The 25,309-nt window shown below is 43.0% G+C and overlaps 1 protein-coding gene across 4 annotated transcripts; it reads left to right on the top strand.

The window, feature by feature from the left end:
• The first annotated feature begins 158 nt into the window (after positions 1–158).
• OSTF1 (osteoclast stimulating factor 1) lies at positions 159–24,891 on the top strand. Of its 4 annotated transcripts, XR_014787751.1 has the most exons (11): positions 347–574; positions 12,851–12,897; positions 16,113–16,163; positions 16,274–16,337; positions 18,542–18,595; positions 19,554–19,661; positions 20,265–20,314; positions 20,444–20,522; positions 22,098–22,196; positions 22,914–24,123; positions 24,241–24,891. XR_014787751.1 is itself a non-coding variant. In XM_084834281.1 (10 exons), the coding sequence occupies exons 1-10, from the start codon at positions 541–543 to the stop codon at positions 22,970–22,972; spliced, it is 645 nt and encodes a 214-aa protein (XP_084690407.1). In that variant the 5' UTR covers positions 347–540; the 3' UTR covers positions 22,973–24,891. The 4 variants fall into 4 exon arrangements, 3 of the variants coding, with proteins under 3 accessions (XP_084690406.1, XP_084690405.1, XP_084690407.1); XM_084834281.1 differs by having other exon boundaries at positions 22,914–24,891; XM_084834279.1 differs by lacking the exon at positions 12,851–12,897 and having other exon boundaries at positions 206–574; positions 22,914–24,891.
• The last annotated feature ends 418 nt before the right edge of the window (positions 24,892–25,309 follow it).

Genomic DNA, 25,309 nt, shown 5'->3' with positions numbered 1-25,309 from the left:
GCAGGCATAGTGATCTCATTCATGCCTCCTGATTGGTCAAGATTCGCGGCCCGGGCACCTTATCACAGGGGGCCGCCCCTCCGTAGAGGGGGCAGCGCGCGCTGATTGGCTCGGGATTCGCCGTCCGCTCCTTCCCACGCGCGCCGCCTGGTAGGGCAATTGGGCTCGGGCAGGCTCGTGCCTGCTCCTTCTTTCCGCGCCGCACGCTCACGCTTTCTCGATGCCTGCTGTGCGCGTCTCTCCGCGGCCCCTAGAGGGCGCGTCGCCCGAGAGCCCGTGTCGCTGCTGGCGGTGCGATTCCCACTTCCTCATCGCTGCAAAAGCAGCTCGTGCGCTCGCCAAAGCCCTCTGCAGTCCGGGACGCTCAGCAGCCCGACCGCCCGGTCCGTCGCTCTCGATCCGCGCATACGCCGCCTGCCCCCGGAAAGCCCGCGCGCCGGAGGGGTGGCGGCGGCGGTGGTGCTACGGGGACCCTTCGGAAGCGAGCCAGCACCCGATTCACGGCCGGGGAGTTGCTTTCCTTGCAACTTGCGCGCAGCGATGTCCAAGCCGCCACCTAAACCAGCCAAGCCAGGTAAGGGAGGTGCCCCGCGCACCAACCCTCCTCCTCTTCCTGGTAGCAGGCAGCTTGAGCTGCTGCGGCCGCCGCCGCCGCCTCGACCCGGGGCTGGCGGGAGCGGGCCGGGGACGGCTTGAGAGGGGAAGCCGCTGGCCCTCGAGAGCGGGGGAAGGGGCGAGAAGTGGGTCCTGGCCGACACGTGGATCGTGCTTTTGAGCAAGCGCCACCCGCGGAGCGGCGCCATACGGAGTGGACCCCATCCCACCCACCGGCATAACTTGGGGCGATCCGGAATAACAGTTACGTGTTCTGCGTGTGGCAGCCAAAATGAATCGATTCTCCCCGCCGTAGCGCGCGCGGCCCCCCCCCCCCGTTTTTTTCTTCCTCCGTCCCCTTCTTCCTCTCCTTGTCGCCCTTTGCGATGCGGCGGAGATGGAGAGGAAGAGATCGCGGAGGGCGGCGGTCGCGTGGGAGCGCAGGGATCCTGTGTGACCCGGGGTGTGGCTCTGGGTGAGACTGTCACTGTCAGAAGAGAGGCGGGGAGCGCTCGCCGCCCGCCGGCCTGCTTGGGGCAGGAAGTGCGCGGAGGTCGCGATGCGCCGTGTGCTGCCGGAGGTGGGGCGGCGGCGGCGGCCGAGCAGATCCAACGCGGGGGTCATCGATCGTGTGAGAGCCGTTTGCAAACTCCCCTGCGGAAGAGTTTCCGGGGCTTGAGCTGTGGTGCATTAATGCAGCTTACGAAGCAGTTAAAAAACGTGTGAGCGCAAGCCGCCCCCTCCCCCCCCGCCCCGCTCCCCGCGGCATAATCAAGCACGTCAGAGTCGGTCAGACTCCAGAGACTTTTTAAAAAACTCGAAGGAGCAGCTCCGTAGGCGTACTGCGCCCGGAGGTAGAGAGAGGTGCCCCGGCAAGCAGCTCTTCTTGGCGGCTTGTGTGTCCAACGTGCAGCAAAGCGTGGAAAAAACAACAACATTGGGTGGAAATCTGGCGTCTCAAGGAGAGTGAAGGCGGCAAGCCCCCTTCATAGCATTCCTCTCAACTACTTGCAAGCCAAAATAAAGTTTATGTATAAGAAGTACTAAAAATAATACAATCTGAAAATGTGTTAGGGGTGTGTGTGTGTGTATGTATATATGTATGTCTCTCTTTTTAAAAAGAAAAGGCTATTTTCTCATTCACACATCTGGATTGGCTGTATGGCAGAAGTTCCTTTTACCATTTATTGGGACTTTTTCCAGTGGCTTCAATAGAATCACAGACTTGGGACTGTAAGGGCACAATCCTATGCCTGTTTAGACAGAAAAAAGTCCTACAACTCCCAGCATTCTCCAGTGGCTGGAGAATGCTGGGAGTTGTAGGACTTCTTTCTGTCTAAACAGGCATAGGATTGCACTCTTGATTTCAAATTGTTGCTCATGACAGGACAGGACATCCATTGGATAGATGAAACATTTGTCCCAAGGAGAGGGATACAGATAAATCAAGGATGCTGAGCAACCAGCTGCTGGAATCTCTGCCCCAGTTCTTTGATATTCCCTGGCTTTTCTAGTAGGTCATTTTGCTGATCCAAGAGAGGATCAGTGTGCATTTTGCAGTAGGCCAGCAACATAGGATGCACTCCCCAAACATGCTTGGGACACTTCTCAAGTTGAGTCCATTGTGAGGGCCCAAGTTGGATGGAGCAAATAGTGCAGACCCCCTGGTTCTGTACCTGTAGCATAGGGAAGCCACTTATGTATTGCCAAAACCAAAAAAAGAGGAAATGCATTACCAAAAAAAGACAAGAGAGGGTACAGATTTGTATAAAATTTGCATATACTCATTTGTAGGTATAGATGCAAATTTGGAAATAATTATAATTTTAAAAAAATACAGTATGTCTCACCATAGCAGAGTAGATTGTGACCAGGTGACCTGTCTGATGATGAGTCAGTCTGCTGTCCAGGAGCTAACTCTTGATGGACAGCTTTGAGACCTCTGTTCTGTCTTCTTATTTTTTTTTTATTTATTTTTTTTGTCTTTAAACCGGACTTAGACCGGACAGCCCTTCAAATTGAGGAGGACACCTTCAAATAGAGGGTTGTCCTCTGTAAAACAGAACACATGGCCACCCTGTTGTAGCAGGAATTCACAAACTTAAAACAGTTTAACTGTATTCCCATCACTGAGACTAAAGAAGTGAATGACAGACACAGCTTACAGAGAAATTCCAAATTGAGAAACTCAAATCAAATCTCCACAACAGGAGGCCACATAATGTTCGACAAAATTTGCCTGTGGGTTTTCTTTTTTTCAGCAAGTGCAAATTATTTAATTATGAATGCTGTATAATTTATTTAATTATCCTTTACATAAAATAAATAACGTATTTATTTATACAATTATTCTACCCTGCCTTAAAACAGTGACAAGATTACTTTCATCCCTAAAAATATACTCGTCTATATTTCCAATAAAATATAACAATAAAAGCAGAGAGCCGTAAAACATAGTTATTAAAAACAATTGAAAGAGCAGAGATTCAAGCTGCAACAAACATCTGGTGAAAAGCTGCAAGGAAAGGAGCCAACCAAACTTCTCTTGGGAGTGAGTTCCACAGCCAAAAAGGCCCAGTCCCATATCCCCGCCAATCCTACCTCTGAAGGCAACAAGGCATGGAGCAAGGCCTCAAATGATGAACACAATGGTTGGGTAGGTTAATTAATTAATTTCACTTGGGGTGGGAGGTTAATTTATGTATGTATTTATTGCATTTTTAGACTGCCCAATAACCAGAGTTCTCTGGGTGGTGTACAGGTAAATTAAAAACATACAATATAAGCCATAAACAATGATAACAACAGCACATAATACAAGCAGCAGCAAAGGGTAAAAACAATTCAGCACATCCAAAGTAAAACCAGCAGCAAAATAAAACAGTGCAAAAGATCTAAAAGCATTAAAAACAATTCTTAAAACGCCTGGAAGAATAGAAAGTCTTCACCTGGTGCTGAAAAGTCCATAATATAGGCACCAGGTTCATGTAATACTTTATATATTATACATTTATATTTACTGGATAACAAGTAGCGGATTTTTTCCACATCATTTTCAGTCATAATTCTGGAAAGGATAGCTGAAAAAAGCCCTCTCTGAAATATATGTAATGAACAGTATAATACTGCAATGGCAGGATCTCTCACCATGAGGATTGGGATTGTGCCACTGGGGAAAGGGAGATTTGACTCATATTCCCAATTTAAATGCCCCAATTTGCCTCTAGGGGGAAAAGATTCAGGGACCTGAGGTTTTTTCCTCATGGGGCAATCACAGCATTGAGGGAGCCTTTTAAATTTGGAAAATGACACAGTGGGGAACAGCTTAAAGCCCTTCCTAAACATCACAGTCCCAATCTGAATCATCCGTCCCCATTTGTTTTATTTTTTTAATGTGGGAAATCCTGTTAATGGAACTCATGTGTACCACCTAGTTTGGCCCAACACTCCAAAAATTGTTTGAAATCTCTTACTGAAAGCATGTCTTTGGTGCTTTATTACTTAATAACCTCTCAATTTCACTGCCCTACTTCACCTTCTGTAACAGGGAGCCAAGCAGTACTCAAATTGCCCAGGGGTGTTAGCACATAATGGGCTTTGGGACCTATAATATGCCAAAATTAGGCAAAGCCAGGGATGGTGCCTGTGTATTTTATTAAAGACCCCCTAACTTTCTTCCCAAGCTATTCCCTGGTTACTGAACTGTTATAAAAACACTGCTACTATTTCCACTGCTCTGATGTGACATAAGCAGCTATGGAAAATTTAATCTCATGCAAGTCCATAAGATATTGGAGTCAATTAGGATCTTTATGGTCGAGGGAGATTGAGGGCTTTGGTGGAATAAAGGGCAAATGGCGCAGATTCAAGAGCGTCTAACCCCTGTTTCTGTACTTACATGGCAAGAATTCACAGTCTTAAAACCAGTTTAGTCCCAGTGACATTAATAAGATTAAAGTGGTTTAAGTTCAAAATTGCTAGTTTGCCGGTTTAAGTGGTTTATGATTCACTCGCTCAGTTGTTGAATGAAGCTCTAATTCCGGTTTATTGCACACACTTTGGAGTTTATATACCTTCTAGGATTACATATAACAACTGTAAAGTTACAAAAAGTTTTCACCTCAGCATGTGAGTTTGCCACCTTTTGCAAATCTGGTACAATAACCTATTGTTTTGGTTTCCTACTGGAAAAGGTGCACCCAGGAAGATGTAGCTTCTTATCAGCTGTCTGCAAAATTTAGCTTTTCACCTCCACTCCAGTCCAGAACCATTATTTGAGGGGCAAAAATGTTCTCTTGCGAGCTGTTCCATGGTGACAACTGCTTGGGTGTTTGCTGCCACAGATTTTCCTGTTTACGTCTATGAATTTCCATTTTGACCTTTCAACAGAAACCTTAAATATGTTGCAATATCTAAAAAGAAAGACTAACAACTCAATGCAATGCATGCATACTTGGGAAATAGCCCTATCAATCACAGTGGGATTTACCTGTGGGTAAACACGGATACGATTGCACTGTAAAGGGAAATGAAGTAGAACAGGTTGAAAAATTAATAGGTAAATCCTATGCATGTTTACTCACAGGTGAAGTCCACTGTGCTCAAGTGTGTTCACTGCTACCAAGTGTGTTTAGTTTTGCAGCCTTAGGTTCAGATCTAGGGAAAATGGCAAAACTCCATGGAAAAACATACTTTTTATCCCCAGTCAGAATTAAAGTCTGCTGTTATTGCTTTTTAATTTGAGGTATAAATAGCAATAATATAGAGAGGAAAACGTTTCTTTTTGCAGTATGCTTTTCTTACATGCTAATCTCAATATGTGGGCAGCTTCTGGGGCTCATTCTGTAGAGCTCTTTGAATGCCAAGTTTATGTGGACTGCTGACTCCTGAAATAATAAACACTGTGAACAATGCAACAATGGCTGGATAAAAGCCTTTTTAAAGAGCTGATCCTGCCACACGCATTTAAGTTTTGCAGGACTGTAGCTTTGTTTCTAACTATTAATAAAATGGATTTTTGAATGCCAGGCTATAGCTTTCCAGTGACTTCCCCTTCCCTTTATTCAGATAAATAAAAGTTCAGGAGGCATAAATAACCTTTTGCAAATGACCTATTATTCATTTTTATTTCATTTCATGTTTGTTAATTATTTTACTAATTTGTTTTACTAGAATTTCTAACTTGCCTTCCTCAAAACGTAATCAAGGTGACCTACAAATGTTAAAACAATAAAACAATTATTCTGACTAGAAGGTCCAAGATATCACTAATCCCCTCAGAACTTTACCTACAAAGTCCCTGAGGTTTGTTTGTTTTCTTGCTCTTGGTTCAGTTCAATAAAGATACATTATGTGTTAGGAGGTTGTTAAAACCTGGTAGGCCCCATGATTCAGGAAGAAGACGGTAGGTGTCAGGAGAGAGGTGTTAGGAAGCCTAATTTTGTTGGCTCTGAAATATGCCAAGCTGATTTTCAAGTTTTCCTAAAAGCTAGCCTGGTCCAGTGGCGAGACTGTTGAACTAGGATTAGGGAGATCCAGGTTCAAATGCCCCTGAGCTATGAAGCTCACGAAATGACCTTGGGCCAGTCACTATCTTCCAACCTAACAGGATTGTTGTGAGTATTAAATGTGGGGAGAAAATGTACACTGCCTTTAAAACCTTGGTGAAAAAGCATGATATAAACAAATAAAATAAAATAAATATTTTTGGGGAAGTCGATTGGCTTATTTCTGAGCCATGGCATGGGCCGTGGGAAGCCCTCCCATCACTACCACATTTTTTTTTTCATGTGTCAGGTGAGATTTGAACAGGGGACTTCCAACCTTGAAGCTCATTCTCCTAACTATTACATTATACTAGTGGCTAGGCCTAGAAAGAGTCCATTCTAGTTGCTAGGTTACACAGAAGTGGCCACAGCAAAGTGGTCCCAGAGATGTATTCCATTTTCAGAACCTATTGGGCTCTGAAAATGTGACGTTAATTGCATATAGTTCTCTCGATGCCCCCCTTGTTTTCTTTAAACTAAAGCAAACATCAAGGCTGCAATCTCCACCAGGGAAAGGGGGACATCCTAACCCTTTGCTTTCTGCCAGTTTCCCACATATAAGTCCCCCTTCCCCCAAACAGCTTTTAGTCAGGTGAGGAAAAAGAAACGGATAGCCATATTTTTTCCTCCCACAGAGCTAAACATTGGGGGGGGGGGGGATCAAATCATTCCTCTCTACCAGAAAACTGGCAGAGAGGAAAGGGTTAAGATCCCCTTTTCCCAATCTCCCACTGAAGATTGCAAGCAGGGGGAAAAAACACAGGTAATTAAGTACAGGTACTGAATCACTGTCAGAGAATGTGTCCCAGTGTCCCCAGAAATACTCCTATTTGGAACCAGGGAGAGGGCCTTTTCAGTGGCTGCATCTGGGCTCTGGCATTCCCTCCAGAGGGAGGTTTTTGCCTCTCCCCCTCTCCAATGGCTTTCTATAACATGGTCAAAACCTTCCTTTTTAGGAAAGCTTTGGGCCATAAATGGTTGCTCTCCTTTTGAAGTGGCTTTGATTGCTGGGGCTAAATGATTTTTGTGGGTTGTTTATATTTTTAATCTCTCTCTCTCTCTCTCTCTCTGTTATTTTACTGTTTTATGGCTGCTTTATTGTATATCCTGTTGTTGTCAAACTATTGTTAAAATGGTTAGGTTATTATTTTAACTTACGATGTTGGCTGCTTCGGGCTTATTGGGAAAAGGTGAGATAGAAATGCTTTAAATCGAACTATCAACGTCCTGTGTATTATGAACCCTAGAAACTCACTGGCATTCTTTTGTCTGTACACAAGCAGAACTGTCACTTTTCTATGTCGTCCAGGCCAGTACCAGAGAACCATGATAGTATCATATTGCATTAGTTCTTCATCATTTCCGAAATCAGCATGGGCACTCCACCGCAGAACTCTTTATTTGCAATAGAGAAGCAATTTCAGTTCCCTCATCCAGTGTCGAAAGCTTTTCTTGCATAGATGTTCAGCCCAACCAAAAATGTTGCAATCAAGCAACTTCACATGTTAAAATGTGCTCGTTTGGCATGTGTTTTGGGGCTGAGGTAGGTGGGGTAGGGTGGGGTGGGTGGTGAAGGTTGCAGAGGCAAATAAGAAAGACAGTAACACTTTAATGTAGAGAATAATTTTACACCAGCCATCCGCAACCTGGTGCACTCCAGATGGAGTTAGTCTACAACTCTGATCATCCACAGCCAGCATGGCCATTCTGGCTGTGGATGATGGGAGTTCCGGTCCAACTCATTTGGAAGACACCAGGTTGGGGAAGGCTGCAAATGACTGCAAGATGACTACAAAATGACGCAAATGACTGCAAGATGATATAAAGGAGCTGGTGTAAGGTCAGAGGGAAAGGAGGGATAGAAAAGCCTTAGTGTTAAAAAACAGTAGCCTGTTTGTTGAGGAAACACTACTGCTTGGTTGAACACAGCCCTCGCAAAGTGCTGCTGTGATTAAAAAAATCTCTAGATCATTTTAAAGAACAACTTTTCTCATCTCTGGGAAAGCAATTTAATGTTAAATTATTATAAAAAATATTGCTTAAGAGAAGAGAATATTAGAGGTTGCCATTTTTGTAATTGCTATGATCCAATTATCACTGCTGGTTTCCAGCAGCCCTTGGTTTTTCTGAACTTCACATATCAGCCATAATTCCAAACAAATCATCGTCTGAGTTGGAGGCGGGAGGGGGAATGGTCTGAAAGCTTCTATGAACAGCATCTTGCTCTTGGCTCCTGAGTGTCCTTTTAAGGTAGCCATAATACATAGAAGTCCAAAAGGAAACAGTATGTGTCTCTTGTGGTTGCTCTTGACATAAAGCATAAGAAAACAGAGAAATAATTAGAGCATAATTTCCTCCCTCCTGGATTTGTCATGAGGATCAGTGGGGCGGAGGAGGGGTAATGATAACACATTTGACAGGTAAAATATTCAATCTTAAATTTATTAGGATTCCAGCAGTTTACTGCTAAGTAATGGTGGATTTCTGTGTGCATTAAACACAGCCCTCCCCAAGCTGGCACTCTCTTGATGTGCCTCTGGCTGGGGATGATAGGAGTTGTAGTCCAGCACATCTGGAGGGTGCCAGGTTAGGGAATGCTGATTTAATGTAAAGCCTGCAGTATTTCTGTGGTGCTTGTTTGTTTAGTCCCTGTATTTTCTGATTATGTTTACATCCTTCTCTTTGAACCTGGTTGTGAGAGATCTCTGTTTAAATGTACAGGTCTCTCATTGTCTTACCTGTTTTGGCTCTAAGTCCAGTTGAAAGCCCCCTTCATGGATCACTGCCTTGTTGTGGCGAAGGGGCTTGCATAACTCAGTGAAGCCATAAGCTATGCCGTGCAGGGCCACCCAAGATGGACAGGTCATGGCGGAGAGTTCTGACAAAGTGTGGTCCACTGGAGAAGGAAATGGCAAGCCACTCCAGTATTCTTGCCAAGAAAACCCCATGGAATGTAAGGGCAACGCCACAGGGTGTTCAAACTACTGTACAATTGCGCTTATTTCACATGCCAGCAAGGTTATGCTCAAAATCCTACAAGCAAGGCTTCAGCAGCATGTGAACCGAGAACTACCGGAAGTACAAGCTGGGTTTCAAAGAGGCAGAGGAACTAGAGATCAAATCGCCAACATTCGCTGGATCATGGAGAAAGCAAGAGAATCCCAGAAAAATGTCTATTTCTGCTTCATTGACTATGCTAAAGCCTTTGATTGTGTGGATCACAACAAACTGTGGCAAATTCTGAAAGAGATGGGAGTACCAGACCACCTTCCCTGTCTCCTGAGAAACCTGTATGAGGGCCAAGAAGCAACAGTAAGAACCAGACATGGAACAACCAATTGGTTCAAAATTGGGAAAGGAGTACGACAAGGCTGTATATTGTCGCCCTGCTTATTTAACTTATATGCAGAGTACATCATGAGAAACGCTGGGTTGGATGAATCACAGGTCGGAATTAAGATTGCCAGGAGAATTATCAACAACCTCACAGATACACAGACGATACCACCCTAATGGCAGAAAGCAAAGAAGATCTAAAGAGCCTCTTGTTGAGGGTGAAAGTGGAGAGTGCAAAAGCTGGTTTGAAACTCAACATTAAAAAAACTAAGATCATGGCATCTGGCCCCATCACTTCCTGGCATATAGATGGGGAAGAAATGGAAGCAGTGACAGATTGTATTTTCTTGGGCTCCAAGATCACCGCAGACGGTGACTGTAGCCATGAAATTAAAAGACGCTTGCTCCTTGGGAGGAAAGCTATGGCAAACCTAAACAGCATAGTAAGAAGCAGAGACATCACCTTGCCGACAAAGGTCTGTCTAATCAAAGCTATGGTTTTCCCAGTAGTAACATATGGTTGTGAGAGCTGGACTATAAGGAAGGCTGAGCGCCAGAGAATCGATGCTTTCGAACTGTGGTGCTGGAGAAGACTCTTACGAGTCCCCTGGACTGCAAGGAGGTCAAATCAGTCCATCCTAAAGGAAATCAACCCTGAGTGCTCATTGGAAGGACAGATACTGAAGCTGAAGCTCAAATATTTTGGCCACCAAATGCGAAGAGAAAACTCCCTGGAAAAGACCCTGATGCAGGGAAAGATTGAAGGCAAAAGGAGGAGGGGACGGCAGAGGATGAGATGGCTAGATAGCATCACCGATGCAATGAATATGAACCTGAGCACACTCCGGGGGAGAGCAGAGGACAGGAAGGCCTGGCGTGCTATGGTCCATGGGGTCACGAAGAGTCGGACACAACTTAATGACTGAACAACAACAACAACCAATTGAAAGCAGTTGTGTTTGAATGAGTGTGGTGTGATGTTAGCAATATGTGTTGTGATGGTAATTTCAATGTGGGAGGAGTAGGGCTGGGAGAACGAGCTTATTGAGGTTCGCCATTTTCCACCTTGATGCTCAGTTCATCTTGTACCCTTTCCCAAACATGAGTGTCTTTTCCCCCATTTTTTTAACAAGAAAAGTGCACATTTTTGAACAGGAAAAATGCACAATTTTTAAAGTACACTACAAAATGTGCGTTTCCCCCATTGATTAAAGCACGAAAACATGTCCTTTTTGAAAAAAAATCTGCATTTTAAAGGGGGCGCTTTTCAATAGGACACATTTTGCAGACACAATCGCACGCTCAAGAATGTGCAAGTATTTCGAAAAAATGTGACCACATTTGCGTTCAGGGTTGCGAGCAGGTCATGTTCTGCTGTTTTTCGAATGAAACAAAATTCAATAACGCAGAAAGATGGGGTAGACCAGGAGTGCAGAACTTTAGACCCGCACGCTAAATCCAACCTGTCTGGGGGTCCAGTCCTGCCTTCTGGGGTTACCCACTTGGCCACACCCCCTTTCCCCCAATTGCAGATTGTTTGATGGTTTCCTGGCTTTTGCATAGTTCTCTTCCCATTCTAAAAGGTAGAAATACCTCTCCTAAAGCTTGGTTACTAACAGTAAGGACTTTAAGCTAAAATATACTGGTATTTTGTAGTGTTTGGGCTCCATCCCTTTGCCTTTGGCCGTGCCCAACACTGAAATGCAGCCTCCGAGGGCTCCTCCAGAATTGAATTCAGCCCTTGGGCTGAATGTGGTCCAACAGCTCTGGGGTAGGAGGTCCATTGTCATAGGAAAAAGGGGCATGCAGCTGAGGGTTGCCAAGTCCTCCCCTTACCTGCTGAGGTCTTCTCCTTTGCCCTTCTGTCCAAGTCTTTTTATTCTAGCCAAGCACACTTTGAGTATGGGAGCTTGGTTGAGAACAAAAGCACCCGGGCAGGACAGATGGTGGCAGTAAGCTGTGGGTGGCGGAAAACTTATGTACTTGTCACTCATGTGCCCATTCTGTTATTAAAAGGTTTCATCATTGCTATTAAAAGGGGAACAGATCAATATCTAAAGATCTGCCATCATCATGCCTAGTTTGGGTTAAGTCCCATTAAATGTGTCATGACACACACACAAAAACCCTCAATATTTTTATTGTTGCTCTATCGCTCTATGATTTTTAGAAGGCTTTTATTTAATTTTAAAGCTGCTGCTTTTGAATGATTGTTTTATTGAAATGTATGTCACCTTGATCTTGGCGAAGGTATCTAATAAGTTTTGCAAGCAAGTAAATAAAATAGAATTGAGTCTCTGTGCTTGACACCAGGCAGTGCCAGTTGCATGTGGTGATCTGCACCCAGATTAATATCAGCCTGTGTTAAAAAGCTAGGACTTTAATGTAAACACACCTGAATCTGCCAAATAACAGAGCTGTTCAGCATTGTCCAGAAGTCAGCAAATAACACATAAGAATACATCTTAGCACAAATTCTGGCTCCAAGACTTGGATAACTACAGTGCCAGCCCAAGACTTCTTGCTTCCTTAACCCAAATTACAATCTCAATTCCACTTCACTAGGACCAACGCTCCACTCCCCCACTTGCTCTGCCCAGCTACAATCCTATACACACTTTCCTGGGAGTAAACTTGATAAACTTAGTGGAGGTTCCTTCTGAACAGACATGCATAAGATAGCACTGTAAGTTAGGAGATAGGAAGAAGAAATTCTGGTTTCCTTCATGATTGTAGTAGTAGCTTCTTCCTGTTCCTCTCCCGCTTCCTCCTCGCTCCTTCAGTAGCTTCTCCATCTGTTGTTGAGGTTGCCATGTCCTGCAAAATGTCCCCAGTCTAATTAATTTTGCTTTGTTTCGTGTTCTTCCCGCAAACGCACCTTAGATATAATCTCCCAATTGTGTTATGGGGGGTTAACCTCTGTTGGGTTTGAAATCCTAGTTAAGCAGGAGCCCTGGTTAATGGCACTCCTAATGTACATTAAATACACAACAGCAATATCTATTTATTGCATTTTTATCTCATTCTTCCTCCAAGGAACTCCTGGGTGGCATACATGACTCTCCCTTGCTCATTTTATCCTCATAACAACCCTGTGATGTAAGTTAGCCTAGGAGTTGGTTACTGGCCCAATGTCATTCCGTGTTTTTTGTGAGAGAGCAGGAATTTGAACCCAGGTCTCAATAGTCCAAATCCAACATGAAGTACTACAGCACACTGGATATCAGTAGGCCTACTGCAGTTAAATTGTTATTTGCGGATAGTATTTACCCTTATTTATTTGGGCTCTTCACATAAATGCTTATGTCTCCCTTACAGAAATGAGACGTATGCTGTTGTTAATGCTTCTCCCTCCCCCCCTTTTCTGTTTTTAGGACAGGTCAAAGTTTTTAGAGCCCTGTATACGTTTGAACCTAGAACTGTAAGTATTTATACTGCATTTGTTCTAAAAATAAATAAATAAATAAGGGAAAGCTTATTTTTGGCAGTTAAAGCCAATCTTTTCTTTATGACCATAAAACATTGGAAGGGATATTTCCATTTTATCTGTAGAGGTAAAAGATCAGAAATTTTTGGAGATAGATGCTGCAATGTGATCCTCTATGTATGTACTCAGGATAAAAGTCTTATTCACATGTCCATCTGTGCAACAGCCTCTAGATAAAATTAGACAAGTCATATGGATCTTAACCCTATATAGGATTTGGCTTTTGGTGCATATTTCAAGCACTGGTGTTTGCCAGTACTGAAGCATGCATGTTCTTGTGGGTGCACATGACCACCTCTCTCTGGTGTAAAAGCCACTTTTCAAGCAGTGCTTGTGTGAAGATGTCCCTGGCCTCAGCAGATGTTATTCCTGAACAAGCAAGTTAAAACGGACAAGAGAAATAGAAAAGGAAGTGTAGGGCAAACTTTACGAATTTAAAATCAAGAGAACTGTAAGAGAAGTTAGGCCTTATCGTCTGTCACGCACATGGAGAGACACGGCATAGCAATGTGGTGTCATGCAACATTTTGAGTGGCTTCCATATGTTTATCTGAATCCTTTAAAGAGAAAGCATTCAGCAAATGATGGCAGATAAATTGGTTGTTGGATAAAAAGCTCGACAAAATGTAAGATGTTGGAATGGTTTACTCTTCCTGATTCAGCACATCTTCTGAGCAGTCACAGAGAGGGCTATTCTTATATCCTGGCAAAAGCTTAAAGGTAACTTTCTCTTACAAATCCTTTCACTAATGGCTTGCAGAGTATGGAAACCCGGACGATTTCTGCTACAACACTGGATGAGGCATTCTCCCCCCACCCCTAGCTTGCTTGCTTTCCTCTTCTTTCTTTCTTTTAACTAATAACAGACTTTAATTAAGCTCTGTGCTACAGAGTAGGTCTCCTGCAAAATGGAACCCAGAAGCAAAGTAATTCCGTAGCAGTTTCCCAGTTTAAAGTGACCTTATAAATAAAAATACCCTCCTCATGGATCAGCTGTCCTAAACTTCCCTTGCTAGTGATCTCCTGTCTCACGTTCTCACCCTCCTTTCCTTCTGCTCCTTCATCCACATTCTGAGAAGACCAAGGGAAAGAAGACCAACCAAGCACAGTCTCCTTAGCTGCACTTTTCCAGTCTCTCTCAGAAACTGACCCCGCAAAAGGAGACCAGCCAGCTAGCTTCCCTGTGTTAGCTTCACTGGGAGAATACACTGTGGACTCTCATTCTCTTTCTGTGTCTCTCCCCTTGCTAGAGATGGAGGGAGAGACAGAAAGAGAGAGCAGCCAATGAGACTTGCTGGATTTGCCCAGCTGGGTGAACATAGCAGGTCTTGTTTGATATCATGTCTCTCTTTCTCCTTTCACATCCTGAGAGAGAAGTCACAGTGAGAGATCACCTAGAGTCTGTCTTTACTCACCAGAGGTGACCAAATTAATGACCTTTGCCAGCCTGATTTAGACTGTCTGCAGTGGGCTAATTTGAAATTCCCCATGACTCAGAGCAGAATGGATCTCTTTCATCACAAGACCAGGGAGCAATGACCATATTTCCAGGTGTAGGAAAATGCCTGGCCAGCATGGCAAGCAGAATACAATCTATATCACAGCAGACCTCCAGATGCAGGACCTGATGATGGGAAAGGTGTTAAGGAGCCTGTGTGCTTGGGTGTGTGGCTGTATTGGTGTGGGGCTTGTGTCTGTATGTGAAAGGTGGCAGAGGAGAGGGGCGGTAAGAAATGTGTGTGCAGGGCCTTGAGAGCAGGTAGAGGGGATAGATGTTGATAACTGCCCTCAGCAAGAACTCTTCCCTTAGCTACGTATGAGACTTTAGGGTCAAATGACACAGGTGATCTGTGACTGGATCCCCTGGTTTTTGTTGTTATTCTGATTAAAATCAGTGCCCCATCAGCTACTAAGTAAACAGAAAAAAGAAGTCAGGAGAGCCACTTGAAGATCCCTTCTGCCCTGTCCTTCCGCAGTTCTGGTGGTTAATTGGTTTGTTATTCCAAGACAAACCAGCAGGTGGCATCAGGGGACAGCAAACATCCAATTTCCTTTGCTTTCTCCACAATCCTTGGGGCAGAGACCTAAGCCTCTTTTCAAGGCAGGCTGGATCACTCTTCTTGCTCCTCCCCCTTTCTCCCTGTGCACAGCACTGACTCCTCAGTTCTGGCTTCCTTCCTCCACTTTTTGGCTATTCAGGGCCACTTTTTGACCCTTCTCAGATTCCTTACCTTCTGGTTTCTCAGTACAGGATTATCTCCTCATCTCCTCAGCACACGCCTTGTGAGCCAGGGTTGTGGTGGCCCTGCCCAGGCTCCCAAGCTTGTTGGCTGTAAGAACAGAACAGCAGAGGTTTTCTGCTCACAGGTCGCACAGTACATTTTGGCATAGGATGCCCATTTTCATAAATCTAGTGCTGGGTAGAAAGCATTTTTTAAAAAATTAACAGAAAAAAATGCAAAGAGTGCAATTCATTAAATTTAAAAACATTTGTTCCGCTATTCAGGCCCAGGCTCAGCACCCAGCATCCACGAGGGAGCTGCCAAGAGTCCAATGGTGCTGATGCCTCCTGTGGATTGGGACCACCCACTCTCCCTGGATCCATTCTTACTTGGCAGTGGATAGCTGCAAACTGCCCACCATCTAAAATGTTCTGCAATGCCCTAGAGAAACACTGTGTTGGAGAATTGTGGGAAAACAAAAATGGTGGGCGGCTTGCAACCACCTGCCACCATTAGTGGGGCCCAGCAGACAGCCCTTGCTGCTGAGCCCCTCGAACCTGGCACCATCCCTGCCTCTGCTCCATTTCTTGCATGAGTTCCTGTGTTCAAAGAGAATGGAACAGGCAGATATTAGCATAACAATAACAACAATAATAAAGCCAACTCTCCTGCGAACTGGTTTTGGAAACACTCCTAAAGGCACATGCAGACCTGGAGTTTGGAGTCAGGGTGCAGCTCACATGGCCAGTTACCATTTGTGCAAGAGAACAATAATTTGTATGTCTTCCTCAAGCTGAGTGAAACCATCCTAAAACTTTGACCTTGCGGTAGGAGGGTTGGGGGTTGGGTGTTAACCAAAAATGCCATGCTTTTAAAATGATGCTTTAAATCAGCCCATCAACTCAATCACCCTATTTATTGTTCCAGCCAGATGAATTGTATTTTGAAGAAGGGGATATTATCTACATTTCCGATATGGTGAGTTCATAAATACAGTGTGTTAACAAATGAGCCGTATCATGTAGACAGAATAACTCTCAAACGGAGTGATGGTTTCCTTTTTCAGTGTTGTTTTCTTTTTCCTCCAGAGTGACACCAATTGGTGGAAGGGAACCTGTAAAGGAAGAACTGGACTGATCCCCAGCAACTATGGTATGTTCCTGATTCATTTTGCTTTTCAGGATGTACCTATCTACCATAGAAGAAAAAGGAATTCGTAATTGTATAATTTATTTAGGGAGTATATATGAGTAGAATCCAAAGGGAATCTAGTACCCTACTTCTAATCTAATGTCATAACAAGCCACCAGTAAATGAGCACTAGGCACAGGGTGAAAGGCTGCTTCAGAAACATGCGGCTTAACTCTTCTGTGCCATCTGCAGGGCTGAAAAAAATGCCATTTTATTTATTAAAACGTGTGTCCCACCCTTCACTCAGAGCAGCTTACAATAAAATATTAAAAAGACAAATAGCTAATACATAAAAAATAAGCTAAAAACAGCAAATCTATAAAAGCAGCATAAAAATGATATGTGAACCTGAATGAAACAGACAAAAGAAAGGTTTAAATGCCTGGGAAAATAAGGTCTTCGCTTGGCACTGGGAAGCCATCAGATCCGTTTTATGAATTAGTTGTGCAGAAGGTAGGGCAGTAGCTTTTTCCTGGTATTTAAACAAGCGGTTCTTCTTGTTTAATTTTTTTCTCCTATTGAAACCAATGGGTAGAGGTCTTTGAGGGCACCATTTAAAACAACAACAACCTCAGAGTTTGTAGCTCTGTCTACAGCCTCGGAGGGGAGTTTCTAGACAGTCCTATGGTCCCTGGGATGTTGACTAGGGACCCAAGGATTGCACTTTAAAAATACTAAAATACTAAAATATTAAAAATACAGCAGTGTTGATGCTAGGCAAGCTTCCCTTGGAAGAGCATTCCAGAGATGTGTGTGGAGGGCACCACCAAAATGACCTGTCTCTGATCACCACTTTCCAAGCCCCAGAATGAGGCAGTAAATGAAGGAGAGCTTTCTTGGGCAACTCTAGCTGAAGCAGTCAGGATTCTGGCAGCCAGGTTCTGCGTTAACGGAAGTTAATCTAATGGCTACACATAAAGTGAAGAGATCGGGGAGGGGGGAAACGAAGCCCTCCACGTCTCACAGCTTCTCCATCTGTTTTCAGCAATAAGGGTTTCTCCAACTGTTTTATCTTTTTTTCACTGCAACAGCATAGAGCCTGGGAGAGCAAAACTCTTGCAGATTCCTGCCTATCCAGAAGCACTTTGCCTAAAACTACTGTAGTTAGTACTTCATCTTTCCCCTAATTTTATGTTTTCTTCTGTGGAGGAAATTCCCATAAGATATGCAAGAGGCCTTGGAAACACTGAAACATAGGACTCAAAATTTTAGTTAGCAGGCTCTGTGTCAGTAACAGACTCCCACCAGACTATAAGATTAGTCTTACAGATTAGCCCTAATTATCATTACCCCGTGTCCCTTATTTTAAATTCGTGTTATTTAAAAATATTGCCTCTTGTCCTAATAGAACAGAAGGAATGCCCTTTACTGCAGGCAACACAGTGTGGCTTGTGCATTTTTTATCTTATGCCAACAGTAGCTATATCCCAGAGTCACAGAGCTAATAGATAAATTGTTTCTGGAATTTCATTTTAATTTGTCACGGCAGTAGGGTGTGTTTCTGGATAAAGACTTAAGCTCCAATCCAAAAGCTCTTGTCTACATTTGATAATTCCATTATGTATCCAGAACTCTGGAAAAGCAGGAGCTTCCCTGTTCACTTCAGTGTCAGGGAAGCTGTATGTGTGCAACTCCATTGCATGTGTGTTTTCATTCACTGAAGTGAATGGGAAGCTCCTGATAAGAAAGAGCACCATTAAGCACAGTCAAGATCTCTGGAGCTTTGTGACTTAGTGTCAGGTTTCTTTTTTGTTTTTATTTATTTATAGTTTATACAGTATGGAATTCAATGTATGTTTTATATCTATGTCTATTGATGAATATTAAACATATTAGTGCTTAGAAGGAATAAATTAAAGTCTCATATCTAGACCCATGTAGCAAGAGAGGTGGTGTGGTGTAGTGATTAGAGCACTGGACTGGGAGATACAGGTTCTAGTCCCCATTTGGCCATGAAGCTCACTGGGTGACTTTGGGCAAGTCACTGACTCTCAGCCTAACCTACCTCACAGGGTTGTTGTGAGGATAAAATGGAAAGGAGGAGGACTGTGTAAGCCACCTTGGGTTCTTTGCAAGAGGAAAAAAGGCAGGATATAAATATAAGAAAATTAAAAAGATGCAGAAATTAATACTGCTGGTTAAAATGTTGTGTGTTTTTGTTTTAGTGGCTGAGCAAGCAGAATCCATTGACAATCCCCTGCACGAAGCTGCCAAGAGAGGTGGGTGCAGAATTGGATGGAATTTGAAATAAGCAGATCCGTGATGTATTTGTGTCTTCAGTTGCCAGCCCATGTTAAATAGTGGTAGTTACAGCAGCAATAGTCAGACCACAGCCTAATTAACTAGACTACTTAAGAGTTCATTTGGCCTCTTCCCATTGAGTTCAGTGAAGATGAAACTGATTAGGCTGTTGAATTTTCTTTAAAATATAAATGTTGCAGGTGAGATGCAAAGTTGTGCGAGTGGACTTCCACTCATGCAATAGAAGTTTCCCTCCCCCACTGCGGTTTCTTGTGCCCCCAGAACTCAACCTCTCCTCTTCTGCCATGGCTGGGGCAAGCAGGCAGGGTTTAGGAAATGGCGGCTCCTTCCTCCCACCCCAGTTTAGGATTGCTCTGCCCATAGTATTATTACTAAAGGCATTCACCAGTTGTTTGATTTGGCTGTTGGCACCAATGCAAGATTATCTCTACTCTTGAAATGAAAGGAACCCCCACATGTATGCAGGAGATACTGGATCGGTGCTATTGTAAATTGGTGAAACAAGCATTTTACATACTTGGATTTTACAAATGCACAGTGCAATCCTGTGCAAGTCTACTCAGAAATACGTCCCATTGAGTTCAATGGAACATACTCCTAGGTAAGTATGTATAAGATTGCAGCCTAAGACTTCTTCCTTATTGGACATGTGACATTTGATTATCTGGGCAATTCATAATGCATAGGTTCAAGAAGAGTCTTGAATGGAAGCTAGCATTTGCATATGATTTTCATTCATGCAACAATAATGTGATTTGATAACTTCCTTTTTTGATAATAAATTGATCTGTATTTAAACTGAAATGCACCACATAATAATGGCTTTCATGGTTCTTGATACATTAGATTTAATATTTTTTTGTTTGTTTTTTGTTTTAAATTGTGTTCTATAAAAAATATTTTTTTCTGTTTCAGGAAACCTGAGCTGGTTGAGAGAATGTCTGGATAACAGAGTTGGTGTCAATGGCTTAGATAAAGCTGGAAGCACAGCCTTGTACTGGGGATGCCATGGCGGTCACAAAGGTAAGGATGGACAAATCTGTCAATTTCAGTTTCGCTCAGTTCCTCATTTTTCCAATCTTAAATCCATTCTGTTTCTTCATCAGTTCACACATTTTTGTTAGTCTGCACAAAAATTTGTATGAATTTTTCTAGTATACACATTTTTGTATGCATTTTTGCATAATATATTGCAAGCAAATTTCCCTAATAGAATACATTTTAAAACATTGTTTTCACTAATATACGCATTTTTGTGTGCATTTTTCCCTAATATATGCACGTTAGTACACAATTTTTGCTCAGAGAACAACACAGCAAAATTCAGAGAATTGTAAACATTGTAGGATAACTACGTTTCAGTTTGCATATTGGTTTGGGAAGTGCGACTTATCTAGGTTCAAATGTGAACCAAATGAATTTCTCTCCCATTCCTACACAAGGGTAAACTAGAACCTAAGATTCTTTCCTAGTCTTTTCTCAGTTCAACTTTCATAGGCTTTTAAAACAATATGGGCATTCTGTGCTGGCTGAGTCTGGATCCTGACTTTCCTGCTGTATTTTGAGTACAAGAAAACAAGTTCCAATTTTTCATGAGGTTTTTCCTTTTCTTTTCACTTTCTGTAGACATAGTGGAAGTGTTATTGACGCAGCCAAATGTAGAACTAAACCAACAGGTAGGGAATCACATATTGAATGGCTTTAAATAATTGATTTGCAATAATATGATTGCTTGCAGTTGGTTTGAACTAAACTTTCATTGCCACATTTTAGCCCTGATGGTTATTTCCCTTTTACTTTCACAGAATAAACTGGGAGACACAGCTTTGCATGCTGCTGCATGGAAGGGTTACGCAGATATTGTAGAAACACTGCTGGCAAAAGGTAATTCGTATTTGCCAACTCATCCATGTTCTGTCATAGACATAGGCCCAGTTCGGATGTCCATAATAAGTCAAGAAATATATGAGTTTTGTGCCCACACACTCAGTCCTTGTGCCACACCTTTCCCTTCTTGGTGCACCACAGTTCAACACTTCCCGGATTAATGAACCATAGTTTCCCTTTATATCCAAACTGGGAAACCACCATTACCAGGATCAGAACAAGCCATGATTTGTTGTTTATGTTGTTCCAACCCCAGTAACTACAGTTTCCTGGTTCTGATGTAAAGGGAAACTGTGGTTAATTGAGGACTTCCTGGATTGATCATGGTTCACTGAGAAAGGAGAAGGGGAGGTGGGGCACAAGGATGGAACATCCAGGGACCACTCTCATTTGTACATCTGAACTGAGCTATACACATTTGCATGCCTAATACACAGTGTGTGTTGGAAATGGGCTGATTCTGTAGACTCGTTTTATCTTCTACAAGGCAGTTACCATTCTTTCCCCATTTGGCATACCTGTTGAGCTCAGATCCCAAGAAGTCACCACTGCTTCCCAGGTTGTCTGTGGACAGAAATTGTCAGTGAGATTTTAAGATGAGCTTCCTAGGTCCCTTAAAGAAATGTGGACCAAGCTCTCTGTGTATTCCATATTGCTGTTTCCTAGGTCACTGTTGCTGCCAGGATGTAGACCTTCAAGCAATTACGTATAATGCCACATCCATAGAGGTGCAGAATCAGACCAAGAATGCAGTAGCAAATCTGTTACATTTCTACTACGGGCAGTAGTTCTCTGAAGGGCCCCATTGCTGGTGCGCTTTAGCGATGACATGTGAAACGCTACTGTGTCATTTCTTCTATATAGAACATCCCCTTTCTTTTTTCTCTCTGCCTAGGGAGAAGTATAGGGCAGTGCTGGCTTTATTCTGGATCATAAAGGCCACCTCATTTGTCTTAGAAATTATTTCACTAATTTTGAGGAGTTTACATCATGCAGATTTTATACATAATGATAGAAAAAGATGTAGATCCTGCACTGAGTACGCAGTTAGACTAAGGGTGCTTCCAGATGCAGATGAGGCTTTTCTGTAGTCACCTTGAACCACACAATTTTATGGAGTGTCCAGATGATGATGTCATCAGTTTGTAATCCTCCCACACTTTTCCACCACTTTTCATCTTTTTTTCTTACCAGAAAAAAATCCATTAAGGAAAAAAAGGCAGAATAGCTGCACAATGCTTTTTGACTGGTAGTGCTAGGAGTCCTCTGACAGGAGGCACCTTAGATGACCTACAAATTCACTTCCAACTCTGTGATTCTAACATATAGTCTGAGCTTTCAGTAGAAGTTGAAAGCCATCATTGGCCATGGCTCTCTACAGATGCAGAATGGTATCGCTCTGTCCCTTGGCATCTCTGCAGTGAAAGCCCTATATACTTTGCATTGGGAACTAAGTGGAAAAACAATTCAATTTTAGATGAGAAGTGCTAATAAGGAGAGTGAAGGTGTGACTCTAGCTTTTTCGGTTTATGAATTTATATTAGAAATGTCCTGTTTTTTGTTTTCATAAAGGGGCCAGAACAGATCTGAGAAACAATGAGAAAAAACTGGCTCTGGACATGGCTACTAATGCTGCCTGTGCTTCCCTGCTCAAAAAGAAACAAGGGCAAGGTAAGTTTTTTCCCCTGGTTTTCCAAATATTCTTCTGATATGTTGCATCAATAAATGAATTGTTGAGTACACCCAGAACAATTACATAAAGTGGGATTATACGACGAGGTTAGGAATGGTCCCTCTGCTCAAGGCAGACATATAATAATGAACTGATAGCAGGGTGTTTCTAGATGAGGCTTTTATTGTGCAGCTGCCTTGCTTCATTCATGGAACTTCATGAGGAGTTCAGATGAAATCATCTTTTTATAATCTTCCTGGGTTTCTGCACCTCTTCTTCTATCTTTTTTCTTAACACAGAAAGTCCATTAAGAATGGAAAGATGAAATAGCTATACAGTGTCTTTTGACTGGTAGCACTAGAAGCTATCATCTGGAAGCACCCCAAGAGAAGCTGTAATCTAGTAGACAGATAGCACCCTGTAGAATAGACTTGTTTTCACAGAAGGCAGAACTCAGTTTGTGTTCAGTCTTTTCAAAGGTATTTGAAGATCCAGGGGGAGATGAAATTGTTCTTCATAATCATGGCAGAATGCCAAGCTGATGTTAGAGGAGGCCTTTTTAATTATTATAAGAATATCAAGATACATAGAAAATGTGATGAAATTGGCTTAATAGAACTTTGAGGTACAGGAGATGACAGATCTTTTTAAAACACTCAAAATGTCTTGCCCTTCTCTTAACTGACAGTTTGACATGGTTTTGTTGTTCTTTCCAGACATAATGCGAACATTAAGCAATGCGGAGGAATACCTTGATGACGAAGACTCTGATTGAATTGCATTACTATTGTCTTGAAAAAGCTACAACCTCTCTTGCCTCCACCTTTGTCAAATCCTTTCTCTCTGTAACCACAAAATGTACTTTTCACACATACAGCGATGAAGTGTTACAATAATTTAAAATACCATGGTGAGATATCCCTTCCACAGGGTAAAAATCTCCCCTGTATTAAGGGCCACAAATTTTCTAGTTGCATTTAAATAATTTGCCTAGCTGAGAGTATATGTATGATAGGTTTTCCCACCAATTCCATATTATACTGGAAACAGGCGTCACCCTTTAAAAACAGGAATAATATTTGGGTTTTGGAGATAGCAGTCTGTTTGCACGGTAAACAGCCATCTTAAAATATATCTGACATGATTAGCATTATTTTACAGAGGGAAACATCTCAGGTAGAAGAATGGTTGTTTTTTCCCACAGCACATCTTCACCTTAGAGTGTGTGTGTGTGTGTGTGTGTGTACTTGGGTCCCTTGTGTGTCGAGGCACTGGGAACCCAAATTGCTGGAGCAGGAAAATATTTTATATTGGGAAAAAATACCCTTAAGGGAGCTGGAGTTAAAACAACTCTCGTGTTTCCAACAAAAACTGGCTGTCGTCATGACTGCTATACGCATATGCCCTGTTGTCGCCAGGGGTTATCCATGGCAGTGGAGTGCAGATCTAGCCCTGAGCAGAGACAGGGAGTGAGTTGTATTGGCTGAAAGAAGGGAGCACAGCTTGCTTCATCAGCTGACACAGGAAGCTACAAATTCCTCCGCCCAACAGTTCCTCAGATGATAAAGAGAAGTTTAGCCCCCTCTTCCACTCCGGAATGACTGCAGGGAGAAATCATGCTCAGAGACAAGGAGGTGCTGTCTGAGCCTAAATCCATCCCCTGCAATGGTCACCCTGAGGGCAAAGGGAGGTTGAACCCCACTTTTCCCTCTGAAATGACCATGAACATTGGAGAGATTTTCTCCAACAAAATCCTTTCTCCGCCCTGTGAATTTCACAATCCCTGCAGTGTGTGTGTGTGTGGAGAGAGAGGGAGAATGAATCATTCTTAAAATTTCATTTTAGGAGAGGGGAGATGAGATTAATGGGTGAGATATCCTTGACTTTCTTGCTTTATGGCTCATATCCAAAGTCTGTAGACCAGGGGTAAGAAAACTGGTGCTCCCCAGATGCTTTGTACTACAACTCCCAGAATCCTTTATCATTGGCCATGCTGGCTAGGGATGGTAGGATTTGTAGTCCAAAACTTATGGAGGGCACCAGGTTGCCTACCCTTGCCTTAGACAGTCAGTATTTTCTTTGAAGGCAGGTATTAAGACCTTTGGCTTCTGTCCAACTGAGCATGCACATAACCTATCAGATAACCAGCAGTCATTCTAACCAGCTGTTGAATGGGAAGTAGAATGACCAAGGCACATTATATCCAGCCTTTTGCTTCCCTTCCTGAACAGCCGAATGATGCTAATGCTGCCCACCTGGCAGCTGGCTCAGGAGAGAATGCACTAAATCACAGCTCCCATTCACATGATTTCTCACATTCACAAGGTTTGTGTACAGAAGCTACCTTCTCTATGAGCTTGCCACCTAGTCCAATCAGGAAATTTCTATGGAGAAGGAACTTATTCTTTGACTCAAAGCGGTTGCATTGTAGTAACATTTACAGTGTATTTGCATTATATTTGTAGCATGGAAGCGTGGACTGTTTTTCACTTTATGCTCTGTTTGCTTTCCCCTTAGCTTCCTCCTGTCCTTCAAAGATTCTGGCTCTCATTCCCCACTTCCCACCTCCACCCCAAAGTATTTCACCTCAGAGTTGATGTGTTTCTGAAATCATTTATCAGGTGGAAAATCACAAACCAAAAGTATCTTCAGAAAAGGATGCAGTATGAATAAATATTTTAAAACGCTTTGAAACTTAATTGCACTTCCTCCTTAAGAATGTAAAGCTTCGCCTGTGTTGGAATCAGCTGGGACCTTCAGGGCTGGCCCTAATGTTAGTCAAAGCAAGGCAGCTGCCTCAGGCAGCCATTTTTAGAGTGTCAAGAAAGAGCAGCAAAGTGTTTATTATTTATTATTATTATTATTTTATTTTTGCTCCAGGGAGGGGGAGAGGCATTAGTGAGTTTTTCTGCCTCAGGTGCCAAAATAACTTGACTGGTCTTGGGTACTGTGCAGTTTGACTGGTGGGGGGATGGTAGAAGCACAACTTGTTGCTCTGCCTCAGGCAGAAAAATATCTTCTGGCCCTGGCTGGGGCCACAGGGTTAAGGGGAGCCTGCTGCAGTAATGCTTGGTGGATTACAACTGCAGTCTTTACAGAGTTATATCTAGTA

This window comes from Heloderma suspectum, chromosome 2, assembly GCF_057233095.1.
Source record: "Heloderma suspectum isolate Gila_16-S chromosome 2, 16-S_ref, whole genome shotgun sequence".
NCBI lineage: Eukaryota > Metazoa > Chordata > Lepidosauria > Squamata > Helodermatidae > Heloderma > Heloderma suspectum.
This window is presented reverse-complemented; position numbering and strand designations above follow the sequence as displayed.